This window comes from Mytilus edulis, chromosome 6, assembly GCF_963676685.1.
Source record: "Mytilus edulis chromosome 6, xbMytEdul2.2, whole genome shotgun sequence".
NCBI lineage: Eukaryota > Metazoa > Mollusca > Bivalvia > Mytilida > Mytilidae > Mytilus > Mytilus edulis.
This window is the reverse complement of record NC_092349.1, coordinates 1,992,215-2,006,038: the sequence shown is the minus strand read 5'-3', so window position 1 is coordinate 2,006,038 and position 13,824 is coordinate 1,992,215. Positions and strand designations below refer to the sequence as shown.

At 31.3% G+C, this 13,824-nt stretch overlaps 1 protein-coding gene across 1 annotated transcript; it reads right to left on the bottom strand.

The window, feature by feature from the left end:
• Positions 1–18: 18 nt before the first annotated feature.
• LOC139526918 (leukocyte receptor cluster member 1 homolog) lies at positions 19–13,780 on the bottom strand. The gene is made up of 7 exons (XM_071322077.1): positions 13,709–13,780; positions 10,985–11,084; positions 10,199–10,411; positions 8,731–8,842; positions 4,097–4,160; positions 3,085–3,181; positions 19–928 (listed from the first exon to the last, which is right to left on the bottom strand). Exons 1-7 carry the CDS (start codon positions 13,729–13,731, stop codon positions 647–649), a joined length of 891 nt encoding a protein of 296 aa, XP_071178178.1. The 5' UTR covers positions 13,732–13,780; the 3' UTR covers positions 19–646.
• Between the last annotated feature and the right edge of the window lie 44 nt (positions 13,781–13,824).

Genomic DNA, 13,824 nt, shown 5'->3' with positions numbered 1-13,824 from the left:
TACAGATTTTTGTTATATAAATGCCATTAGTTTATTACTTTTAATTTAAAATGTAAAAAGCATAATATTCAGAATAAAAAATCATGTAACACATAGCTAAGAGAGTGATAGAGCAGATTGTCCCCCCACCAACAAACATTGTTAACCTTGGCTTTGCCTTTCTTGATAATGTTTTCTCTGAGTAACACTCTGCTCTATCATGCTATCAACTATGTGTTATTTATAAATTGCTGTATATATATGATCTGCATTTAACCTATGAAAAATATGATCCATGTTTTAACCATGTCACATTTGTTTATTTAGTTTCACTATTATCTATAGTTAAAAGGAGATAACTCTTTATAATCTGGGAACATTATTAATTTCTTTCCTCAATACACAGAATTTACGAGTACATTTTTGAATATAATAACCAAAAACTAATAATATTTTCTAATAGCTCTCTCAATTGCAACCAATTGGAATAAACAACTGACAGTCGAAGAAAGAGTTTCAATACATGTAAGACTGCATCAATTTCGAAAAAAAAATGATGTATTAAAAACATGTTTTGACATAAAATACCCAGAAAGGTTATGACTTCACTAACTGATCAGTAAAAAACTTTTTTTTCATAAAAGCTACAAATTTCAGATAATTTAAATCAACTGTCTTTTGGTCTCCTAACAAAGTCTGGATTATACTGAGAATTATAGCCTCTCCGTCTTTCATTCAATTCAACATGTTCAGATTTATCAGGAACAGATTCACCCCTCATTTTGGCCATTAAGTCTGAAGTCTTTTTTTTCTCATCTGACTCCCTTTTTAACCTCTCTGCTCTCAACTGTTCTATTGTTTTACTAGAGGACGTAGTCTGAGGTCTGTCTTTATCTTTACTTTTGTGCTTATGTTTCTTCTTTTCCTTGTGTTTGTGTTTATGTTTTCTCTGAAAAACAAAATTTAACTGAATATACATGTGCCTAGTTTTTTAAGGCACACACCTAGTTTTTGGAATGAAAACTTATAAATTAAGAGGCTGTCCAAGTAAATATCAGGCAAATCCTATGATATGGGTGGCACAATATGATTTTTTCCCACTGAATTTTTGGTTCCAATGCAATGTTTATATCATACAAAGGAAATATATGTCAAAGGTATTTTTGAATCAACAGTGGATGGCTCAGAAAATGATTTTAAAGTTCACTAACAACGCAACAAAATTTTGTACAAAATGAAGAGTTATCTCCCCTTTTCAATGAATTTTCAGTGCTTTCTATGTATTTTTTTCTCTGTATTTGTTGCAGTTAATAAAAAAATAAAATTTAACTTTGAGAAAGAATGAATTTGTGATATGAAATAGATGAACAAATTTTGAAAACAAAATATGTCATGTGCCATCCACTGCCTGGTTTTTCCATGGACACCCTCTTAATAACCAGAGTACTAATTCGAATTAGAATATTGCAGTCTGCACCAAAAACTTTTTCAACTACTAGTCCGAAGACCAATATCCTGACATTTTTCTTATTGGTCCAAACAAATTTTTGCAAAAACTTACTAGTCCGAATGAAATTTTTCTAGCCTGGGGCACCGGACTATTGGCTAACCGTGCAGACTGATATTGTGGTATCTGAGACTTGAACCAAAGACCTTTGTGTAACAATTCATCCCTCTAACAAGGAGCACAAGATGTACTTCCTTATAAAGGGATGCAATCCTACCATATATTATTGGCTGATTTTTTTCACATTTGTGAATTTAGTTCAATTTTCAAATCAGATATAATACTTAAACCAAACAACAAGTATTTGTTATTCACATTAATATTCAATTTATAATAAAACAAGAATGTGTCCATAGTACACGGATGCCCCACTCCCACTATCATTTTCTATGTTCAGTGGACCGTGAAATTGGCGTCAAAACTTTAATTTGGAATTAAAATTAGAAAGATCATATCATAGGGAACATGTGTACTAAGTTTCAAGTTGATGTAACTTTAACTTCATCAAAAACTACCTTGACCAAAAACTTTAACCTGAACTTTGCACTATCATTTTCTATGTTCAGTGGACCATGAAATTGGGGTCAAAACTATAATTTGGCATTAAAATTAGAAAGATCATATCATGGGGAACATGTGTATTAAGTTTCAATGTTGATTGGACTTCAGCTTCATCAAACACAACCTTGACCAAAAACTTTAACCGGACGGACGAACGGAGGCACAGACCAGAAAACATAATGCCCCTCTACTATCGTAGGTGGGGCATAACAAAATAAATTTGATATTGAGTTTGTGAAGTAAATATTGCAATGACTTCCTTATTTTAATTTGTAACATTTGTAATATTATGATTGTTGAATGGATTGATGTTTAATTTCCAGTGACAAGTATTACATTTATACCAGGAGAAAATGTGATATCAATATGAACAATGCTTTGTTCTAATCAACATACTGTAAACTCAGAGATTATTGAGATATTTTTATTATTGCGAAAAATGTGAGAGGGCCATCATCGCAATAATTTAAACTCACATTTTAAAATTTTTAATATGAATCAAACAAGAGTTTTCTGAATATCGCAAAAATTAAAATCGCATTTTGGTCTAAATGACCAAATCGCAATAATATATGCATGTAATAATTTCTGAGTTTACATTACTTAGCCAAACACATTAGTTCACAGGGAAATACAGTCTGCCAGAAGACATATTAACCTAACCTTCCCAATAGATACTACTGATTCCAAGTTGACCAGCATTGCTTAGCATTTTCTTAGCATGTTAATTAAGCCAAGATACAAAACATTAAACCTTATATTAGAGCATTTAAGATTAAAGCGGAATAAAATATTAGAAGGGGATAGGTCAGAATCTGAGGTGTCTTCCCCGAATCCTGATTTTCTTTCTTATCCACATCCTAATTTCTGGTTCATTTTTTCGGACTAATCTGTCCAATTTGACAAGCATTCCGGACATTGACATATATAATACAAATAAAATAAATGAAAATGCATTTGCTATGGTGTTTAACTACTAACGCTTATATGAACTTTTACAACTAAAGATATCAAACATAAACAAAACAAATAGTTACCCTCTCTGGACTGTGAGCATCTTTTGTTTTTTCTACATAGTTTTTCAGATCATATAAAGGATCCATATGCTTCTTTCTTTTTTCATCTCTTTCTCTTCTTAAAAAACAAAAATAAATACTAGTTTACTTAATTAGCTTTATGGATGTATTCTTTTGAAGTTTCAGTCTCATTGAAATCTTGTTCTGGAATTAATTTTTAAAAAATGTGATTCAAGTGGAAAATAGCAATGAATTTAATAAATATCATTATCAAGCGAAACTCTGTGAATAAATTGTGTTTAAAATTAGTAGATTTTGAGTAAAAAATCTTTGGCTCCTCAGAGGTGTACATCCTTAAATTGAAAATTTTGTATTAAGTTGAGAATGGAAATGGGGAATGTGCCAAAGAGACAACCCCCCGACCATAGAGCAGACAACAGCAGAAGGTCGCCAACAGGTCTTCAATGCAACAAGAAATTCCCTCACCCGGAGGCTTCCTTCAGCTGACCCCTAAACAAATATATACTAGTTCAGTGATAATGAATGCCATACTAAACTCCAAATTGTACACAAGAAACTAAAAGTTAAAATAATACAAGACTAACAAAGGCCAGAGCCTCCTGACTTAGGACAGGCGCAAAAATGCGGCAGGGTTAACATGTTTGTGAGATCTCAATCCTCCCCCTATACCTCTAGCCAATGCAGAAAAGAAAACGCATAACAATTCGTACATTAAAATTCAGTTCAAGAGAATCTTTTTGTATGATATAGTTAAAAACATTGAAAATTCAAAAGGGAATTTTCTTACACACTTCATATTAACCCAATGTGTAACATTCCATCTATCAAACTTAAGCTGTGTGTTTGTGATTCATTAATTAAATGTTTTTTTTACATTAATTGTAAAATATTACAGAATTTGTTGGCATAAAATTTAGTAACTTATCTTCAACTTTATAAGCCTTTAAGAGAAATAAACCCTTACACATACACAGTTATCATGTCTTCATTAAGGAATAGTTTTGACACTTACCTTGGCGAGATAGAACCATCTTCTTCTTTCTTTCTCTTCTTTGATAAATACCAGGGAGTTGGATCTGAAAACAGATTGAATCAGTTTATATAAAGTTTTTCAGGATAAATCACTGTGTATCATCAGTACAGTGGATATAAGTACTAACCAAGCAGGCATGATCGGTTTTGACCATACACGGTAACGAAAATCTTCGTTTTGCTTTATCAATATTCAATGTACATTTCTCAACATTTTAAATTCCTGCTCCCAAATAATTTTGGCATCATTTTTTTTCTTTTATAAAACAAATTTGATATTCTAATAAGAACAATTAACTTGTACATGCGCAAATAGCTGTGAATGTCAACACCAACTTTCAATTTTGATACAGTTGGCGAGATATTTACATGTTTTATCTGAAAGAAAGCTAATACAGGGCAAAAGTAATAGTTACCAACCATAAACCTCCCTATAATTACTCATTCCTTGAAACTTTTGGGTAATAAACAAGTATGAAAAGAAGGTTTTGTGTACGGTGTACAACAACTTAACTATGCACCGTACAGAAGGATTTATGTGGTCAGCTAAACACCGTACACAACGCTTCTTTCGGAATAAAATATCGAAAAATAACATAATAATTATGTATTAAAGATTTCAATGCCAATTATTGAAACAGCTATACTTTTTACACACTCACAGTGACCTTCTATCAGAAAAAGAGTTGCAATGAATGTAGAATTATATTGGATGAGACGAGCGCCAACTTTTTTGACAAGTATTTGCACATGTTTTTAGTAATCGTTCTTGTTTTTGGAAAATAATGAGACATCTCTAATCATCAACCTACTACCAAATCATTTCTTAAAACAACAATTATGTTTAGATTGAAGTACACATTGATATTAGGCCTAAAAAAAAAATGTTGTGTTTCCGGTCACCCGACCGACCGTCCTTCAGACCCCCGACTTAAAAGTTTTTAAAGCTGATGTGGGAAAAAAAATAATTTGTATACCTACCGACCGTTATTTTCTGAAAGAAAATAAAAAATTCTAAGTCCCTCGATCTTTTTATCGCCCCAAAAGAAAACAACGCTAATTTTAAACTCGAGGCTTATTTTTAGAATGTACTGGAAAGTGGAATCTTCTTGGCTAATTATATATGCGGGAGCATGCACAGTAGTTATTTTCGTTTGTCAGTGTTTGAACATGGCAACACAACGCGTCCTATTCAATGTTCAACGCGGAAAGTGTGACCATTTCGTGGAGAAAAAAATATTTCTAAATTTTACAGAAAGTAACACCTTTTTTGACATTAGCAATGAAATTCATCCAATGTCTAACATCGATGAAAAAAAATACACAACACAAATTTTGTGCTCGGCCACCGGCAAAAATGACTGGACTAAAGATTGATGACAATAACACAACTGTTGGAACAATGCAATCTTTTGGAATTAAATTTATCAAATTTTCATGCCAGACCCTTCTTCAAAATGAACCTGATATTAATCCATCTGAAACTGGTCAGCCAATCAACGCTTTAGACATTCTGATGAAAAGCCACAGATGCTTTGCCAAAAGAAAGTGTCCTGCCAGGTACAGTGTATATAATATATTTGTCTATCTGTAGGTTTGGGATGATGTTTGGTTTATGTTCCTATAAATGAATCTGCCCCACATCTTCTCAATTTCTTTCTCTGACAATCCCAAACTTTTGGTCCTGAAATAGGGGAATTGGGTTTAAAAAGCTAATTTCCTAGGGGAAGTGCTGCCCAAATTTTTTTTAGGTTTGGACTTAGTTTTTTTTTCAGGGGTATTTTAAAAGGGGGCAAACTATTAAAGGCTGATAAAAACTCACACAATAATCTTGAAAATTGTCAAATGGTCTTAAGCAATGAACAAAGTGTCCATGCCTTTAAACAAAACCGAGACAGCAATGAAGCATAATATTATAAAAAAAAAAAAAAAAAAAAAAAAAAAAAAAAAAATCCCTACCTACCATCCCTTCAAAATTTCAAGGGGGTGATCGGAAACACAACATTATTTTTTTTAGGCCTTATGTGAACAAAACAAAGATTTTCGTTACCGTGTAAGGTCAAAATTGCTCATGCCTGCTTGGTTAGTACCTATATATCAGCTGTACGATGATACACGGTGTAAATGTATGTTTTTTATAGTGTTGTCAAATTAAACATTCCCTTCACTCATGTTACTCTTTTGACCAACTCAACAGAGGTTTAATCAACGTTGTTTTTGAATGCAACTGTAAATGATGCAATTTTGTGCCTGTCCCAAGTCAGGAGCCTCTGGCCTTTGTTAGTCTTGTATGATTTTTAATTTTAGTTTCTTGTGTATAATTCAGAGTTTAGTATGATGTCCATTATCAATGTACTAGTATACATATTTTTTGAGGGGCCAGCTGAAGGACACCTACGGGTGCAGGAGTTTCTCGCTACATTGAAGACCCATTGGTGGCCTTCGGCTGTTGTCTGCTCTATGGTGAGCTTGTTGTCGCTTTGAAACATTCCCCATTTCCTTTCTCAATTTTATTAGAGTGGAGAAGATTGTTTTCTTTCCAAGTGTCTTGGAATATTCTGTTTGGTGTTTACATTTGAGATGATTAATATAAAAAAGAAGATGTGGTATGATTGCCAATGAGACAACTATCCACAAAAGACCAAAATGACACAGACATTAACAACTATAGGTCACCGTACAGCCTTCAACAATGAGCAAAGCCCATGCCGCATAGTCAGCTATAATAGGCCCCAATAAGACAATGTAAAACAATTCAAACGAGAAGACTAACGGCCTTATTCATGTAAAAAAACGAACAAAAAATAAATATGTAACACATAAACAAACGACAACCACTGAATTACAGGCTCCTGACTTGGGACAGGCACATACATAAATAGCATGTTTATGGAATAAATATTAAAATTTTTTGAATTCTCATTCATCTGAAATAAGATCAAGCTTTAAATATTGAGTAAAGAACTAATGATTCAGTTAAAATGTCTGATATTCAATATTTAGTCCTTACGAAAAGATAATCTATTAACCAATGCCAACACTAGTTTTTGAAACAGTAATTCAGTTCTTTTTATTTACACTTTGTATGTTTTTAAGTGTTATTGTATTTGCAATATTTTTTAAAGTTTAAGTCACTTTTTTTTGCTTTCAATCAAGATAAATATAAAATACTTTTTTTTTCAATATTCAGACAAAAGGAGTAGGTCTGGTAAGGGTTGATTTTGGCCTCAAATTTCAGGTTCATCTGACGAACGATTTTGGACACTTTTTAAACACTTAAGTGTCTATTTAAGTTCATTCAATTAGTTTAAGTGAATGAATTTAACTGATTTAGTCATTAAAACCCTCTGATTCAAGCTCAAATATGAAAAATCTATCAAATATGCCAAAAAATGTCATTTTTCAGATGATTTTTGTAAAAATTGAAAATGGCCACATCCATGTTCATCCTCAACCTTTATACATGTTATGTATTATCATCAAATACAACTTCCATTTCAATATTAAGAATGAACACAAATGCGGCCACTTTCATTTAAGACGGAAACTGTCTAAAATTTAACCAAAATGCTAAAATTGTGAAGATTTCAGTAATTTAGCATGACTTAATGATGCTAGTACACAGCATACATGCATTGTATTGTCAAAAACAGCCCATATTTATGTAGCAGAAGCATTCTACTTTGAAATAAATAACTAAAGGTTTACATTTTAACAATTTTGTAAAACTGCTATATTTTGGGGCCAAAAAGTGGTCTTACTGGACCTACTCCTTTTATCAAAATCTGAAATATCAACCACTTATACTTTATATTATTGTCTACTTATTAATTCAGTTACTAAGGGGTAATAATTTGAAATGTAAATAAGGAAGATTTAAATTTTCTTTTTTTTTTTTTGGTTGAATTATCTCCCCTTAATTTCCTAAAAAAAAAATAACACCTGCACAAGACATAATTTTTTAAATCTGAATTTTCCAGAGTTTTAACACTATTTTCAATTGCCACACATGTTTATTTGCTTTAAGAAGTAGGTAAAATTTAGAATAAGTAAATAGATACTGTATTTAATTTCTTTTGAGGTATTAATTATAATTATCTCCCATGAATTTCCTTCAAAAGTTTATCAATATGCATAACAACTACTTTTTAAAACTTATATTCAAAGTGTTAATAAAAAACTTTTTTGACAAATGTGTTTATTTACTTGTAGATGTATGTAATATTTATATAGCATTTAATTTAGTAAATATGTAAGATTTAGTTTTTTCTTTTGAGGTTTGAATTATCTCCCCTTGAATTTAACTTTCACATGAACATGATGAATGATTTTTTTAAATCTAAAATTTCAAGTTTAAAAACCATTTAGACAACTAAGGTTTCTTTTCCATATAAATTTTCAAGTATGTTCAACAAATCCTGAGCACCGTCATAAAACTTTACTCTGTCATCAGGAGTACAAAATGTGTACAAAATGTGTGTTTACAACACAAAATCCCTGAGTTATGATTGAATGATTTCTTAGTCTGAATACAACAATTGTATTCAAAAGTTTTATGACCACACATTCTTGAATAAACACTGAATACCACAGTTCTATTTATAGATATACTACCATCAGTTCGACTTTGTCCAAGGTATGTTAAAATTCCCATTTTTTTCTCCCATGTTTCCTTCTCATCTTTCTTCTCTTTTTCATGTTCAACATTTTTCTTCTTCTCAACTATCTGTCAGGTAAATAATCAAATCACATGATGCATAATTAATAGGTAAGATTTTATTCAATTAGATATTTCAAAGTTATTTTTGAATTTTGAAATAAGTATAAATAAGTTTAAGGAAGCTGACTTGTCATGTTTTGGATTTTTTGACAGTTTTTCGGAATCCTCTGGTTTTATCCATTTGAATGCCTGAAAAAAATTTGCCCGGTGACCCCCATTTTCCTTTTTATAAATCTTTTAAATGTATACTGATTTCCTTTTTATAAATCTTTTAAATGTATACTGATAAGCAATCTATAAAAGTAATATAAAATTTTAATTACTTTTTAATGGTTTTAGAGAACTTCAACTTGTCAATGATAAAGCTATGAAAAGTCAAGAGAGAATATTTTCCCGCCAAAATTTCAATGGCATATACCTCTAAAACAAGCACGGTGACCTATATATCTTTTTCGCTCTCTGGATTCTTTTATTAACCCCTATCTATATAAACTAGTGTTTTGAAAAGTTAATTACTTTAAACTGAGAAGCGAACTGCCTTAATGTGAGGGTACTAAAATTGCATGTATTTCAACAGTTTTTCACCTACATTTATTTATGATCCAGACAAAAGATCTAATTCTGTGTTTATTTTGTAGATGTATCATTATTCACTATACTGTTTATACAATTCAATTTTGAATCTACTCTGAATCATAAAAAAAAAGATTTGAAAAGACCATCCATGATTCTAAAATAAGGAGTACCCAAAGTGCATCCATACTTAAACTTGCAGCCTTAAAAATCGAATTACTGATTATTGTTTGAAACATTTTGTATTTGCTCATTTTTATAAGATGACCTTTTGGTGGACGTCACATGGCGACGTTTCTGTACATTTTACCTTTTGCAGTTACACTTCATCTTTTGATGTATACTGTGAACGTTTTGTGCATATTTAAATATAATATATGTTTAAAGAAGTACATAATGTCAAATAATTATAAAAATACAATTTGTTTCGTCTCCAGGAAAACATGTAAGATTTTCACTGTTAATTTTACTAAATAGGTAAAATTTTGATACTCAGTGAAATTTGGGTACAGTGACGTTACATATGCAAAGCACCATGGAATATTAATTTCAACAAGCAAACCTATATATATATATATAAAAAAAAGATGTGGTATGATTGCCAAGGAGACATCTCTCCACAAGAGACCAAAATGACACAGAAATTAACAGTTATACATCACCGTATGGCCTTCAACAATGAGCAAAGCCCATACCACATTTAATTCAGTAAAAATTATTAAAATCCAGATAAATTATTAAGTCAGCTTTAAAAGGCCCTATATAACATAGCTGTAAATTACATTTTACCCCATCTTCTGCATCTTTGAAGAAGTTGATGTGTCCACCTGAACCACTGTATATATTTATACTTTTTTTGTCATCTGAAGTAGATGTTTCTGTACATGTAACAGCTTCACTTTCTCCAGTTTCTGTAATGGTCTCACTTTCTGCAGTTTCTGATGTTTCTGCAATTCTTTTCCTGTTTTTACTTCTTAGAAGTTCTGTTCTAGCTTCTTGTTCCTAAAAAGGTCAAATCTACTGAATCATACTGATAATTTTTATAAACTTGAAGGAGATTTTCAAGTCAATGAAAAATAATTACATATATGTGTACATGTATAACATGTATAAAAAAGAACTTTTCTATTGCTGACGACTGTAAGTTAAATTCTTGTCAACTTTCTTTTTTTTTTTGGATTGCCATTGGATGCTGTAACATTGATGCATTATATTTTATTCCATACAAATTATGACTGTATTAAGAAAATACATGCAGATTATAAACACCCCAGACCTTTTTTAATGTTAACTCTATCATGTCTATTGCTACCAATTCAAATTTAAAGTATGAAACAAATCTTCAAAGTTTTAGTACCAGTATAAAGTAGTTTAACCCTGCTTCAAATTCAAGTGACATATCCACAGTCAGGAAACTCATTTGTGATTGCCTTTTTATATATTTCTTATTGTGTTTTTGTCAATAATGGTAATTTTGTGTTAAGAGCAGAATTTTTAAAGTTTCTGTCAAATTTATTCATTACTTTTTCTTCAATATCACAGCTTAATATACAAGTAGTTTAAAAAAATGCTTACAGCAAGTGCTATCTTTCTCTGTTTTTCTTTTTCTTCATCAGCAGCTTGAGCTTCATCTCTTCTTACTCTTTCTATGTTATCTTTTCTTCTTACATGCCAACTAAAGAAAGCAGACACATATATAATATATATTTTAATTGGTTATGCATTCTTTTTCTTGAATAATGTACTCAGAATGTTCAACATTTTTACCATTTTACCAGTACAATGTATCTCAACAATTTCATCTTTTTCATTTATGCTTTGTCTTTCATAAGTAAGAGAAAACAGACTACATGACTTTTTGTAGAACTTTAATACAATGTACATGTACTTTATGGTCATATTGGTGTTAGATGTTACATACAGTTATGTAAATCTGTTACAATATCTTATGATCAGATAATATAACATGATTTATACTACAATCATACATATGGTTGATACAAATACTATCTCCTTGTATTGAGCTACATGTACTTTAATGCCATGAATGCCATGAATGCCACCTCAGCAAACAATTACATTTCAATTGCATGTTTGTTCCCTACATGTACATGATGTACGCATCCAACATGGAGGGTGGTAAAGGGTTATTTTCGTGCAACGTGTTTTGCCACTTTTATTTCAAGTGCAGTCGCATTCTTCCGTGCAGATACCCACCTTTACGCCCCTCACCTTGTTTGCCCCCTGTGCCTGTTGGCACCAATTTTTTTTCAGAAATTAATGATTTATTAGATTTATTATTAAGGTTCATCATAACCTTTTGGCTAATATGGCCGTATTTACACCACAAATTCTACAGTACAGACAAACCTATTCACCTGCAAAAGTTTTAAGGGATGGCAGGAACTAGATATATAAAATGTAACTGCATTTTATGTTTTAGAAAATTATAAACTTTACTAGATTTTGCCTTCCAGTTTTTTTCGTTCCTGCAGAAGGTGGCAAAATAAAGTAAGTAGGGAAAGAGGTTTGAGAATCTCCCCTCATATAATACATGTTGTGAGTAGTATTGGTTTAAATGGACAATAGATGGACAATTGACATCTACAGACAATAGGTGATTTAAACTGTGTAAATGAGTGGACCGTATCAAATGAAACTCAGGTGTTTGTTTATTTTGCTATCTTCTGCAGACTGGAAAAAAACTGGACATCAAAATACAGGTAAGTTTTTAATTTTCTGAAACGTGTACTTCATATAACTTTTATATATCTAGTTCCTGCCATGCCTTAAAACTTTCCTAGATGTACCAGTTTCTCTGTACTCATAGTAAATTTTGAGGGGTAAACACGGCTCCTTATGATGAACCGTAGCCCCACAGGACGCAATTACAACTGGACACAATTACGAACGATTTCCAATGTTTGCCCTCTGAGATCATATTTATTTATATTTAACAATAAATGTTTTTATAAATAAAAATCCTATTAAAATTCCCTTGTTTTCATGATAATACAATTTATGTGCACTTGGTGAATGTTGATTACGATGACAAAATCATTCTGAAAATATTATAAAAACGGCAATCTGGCCTGAAAGTGATATAAAAAAAAACATAAAGGTAAGTGCATATTGCCTTCTTTTGTTAATATATAGAAAGAAAAATATCTCCTGATTCTGTTCATATGCGTGATGCCTCTTATCTTGCCCAAATAACCCCACAATTGACGTTTTTTAGACTCTTGTGACCCTATTTATGGTCAAAAGAAAATACGTTAATTTTATTGCAAGTCTAGAAAACTCTGAAAGAAATGTTGACCTATATAAAAAAAATCATAGATGAATGATTAGTACACCACCGAAATGGATAAACTTGAATTTAGTGCTCCTTTAAAGGAGGAACTTACACAAAAACAAAATAAATCAGAAATCTTTCCTTTACACATGACCTACATTTCGTCTGCAACCACTGCTGAAGTAATTGAAGTAAAAAACAAACTTGTGCATCTTATTTTCCTATGAAAATGTGTTTGAGATAAAGATTAATGTATGCTTTATCAATCTAGACTATTGTCATTGATTTCTTTTGCAAGATATATCAATATAGTGCTGTTCGGAATTGCGTCCATATGTGGCTCTCTTGACCCGTAAAACGAGGTCACGCAAATCTTACTAAAGTATCCTAACGTGAATAAAAATTTATGTGGGATATGATGCAAAATGGAAAGCCTTCATACATCTTAAATTCTATGGTATAAACAATTCAAGAAAAGTAGTCTACATAAAATACATAAAAAAATATTAATCATAGTTAAAAAATCGTTCGTAATTGTGTCCGGTGAGGCTAATATAGATGATATACTCTGATATCAATCAGAATTTTATATTTACAATAATTACACAATTTTTGTATACAGCATGTACAGTAAAAAAAAATATATGTGTGCTGTTGATGGTGTTTATTTGTGTGTACTCTGTTACATTCATCAAATAATTAAAGAGATTGTAAACGTCTGATAAATGATTGATATGACCTAATTGTCAACCTTTTACGACACAGTAGAGTTAGATGTTTTTAGTTACAGAGCTGACAACAAACCCAGGACCTTGGGCTTGGGCTCCGGGTCCCAAAGTAAACAAATCAAATGCCCTAGAACTACATGAACTAGAAGAGACTGAGAAATGCAATAGACAATGTATTATATAGGTCTCTGGTCCTAGTACGTGTCAACCAACCAAACTATGATCTGACTTTGAGTAGACAATCGTCGTTTATTAGGCAGAACTTGGAAAATTTACCTTTTGTGATGTAAGATATTCATGGCGAATAATGATGACCAAAAATTCCCCTGGTCTAAAAATAGATGTAGAATTAAAATATATCAAGGTATTTGATTGGATAAAAAAAATTATGA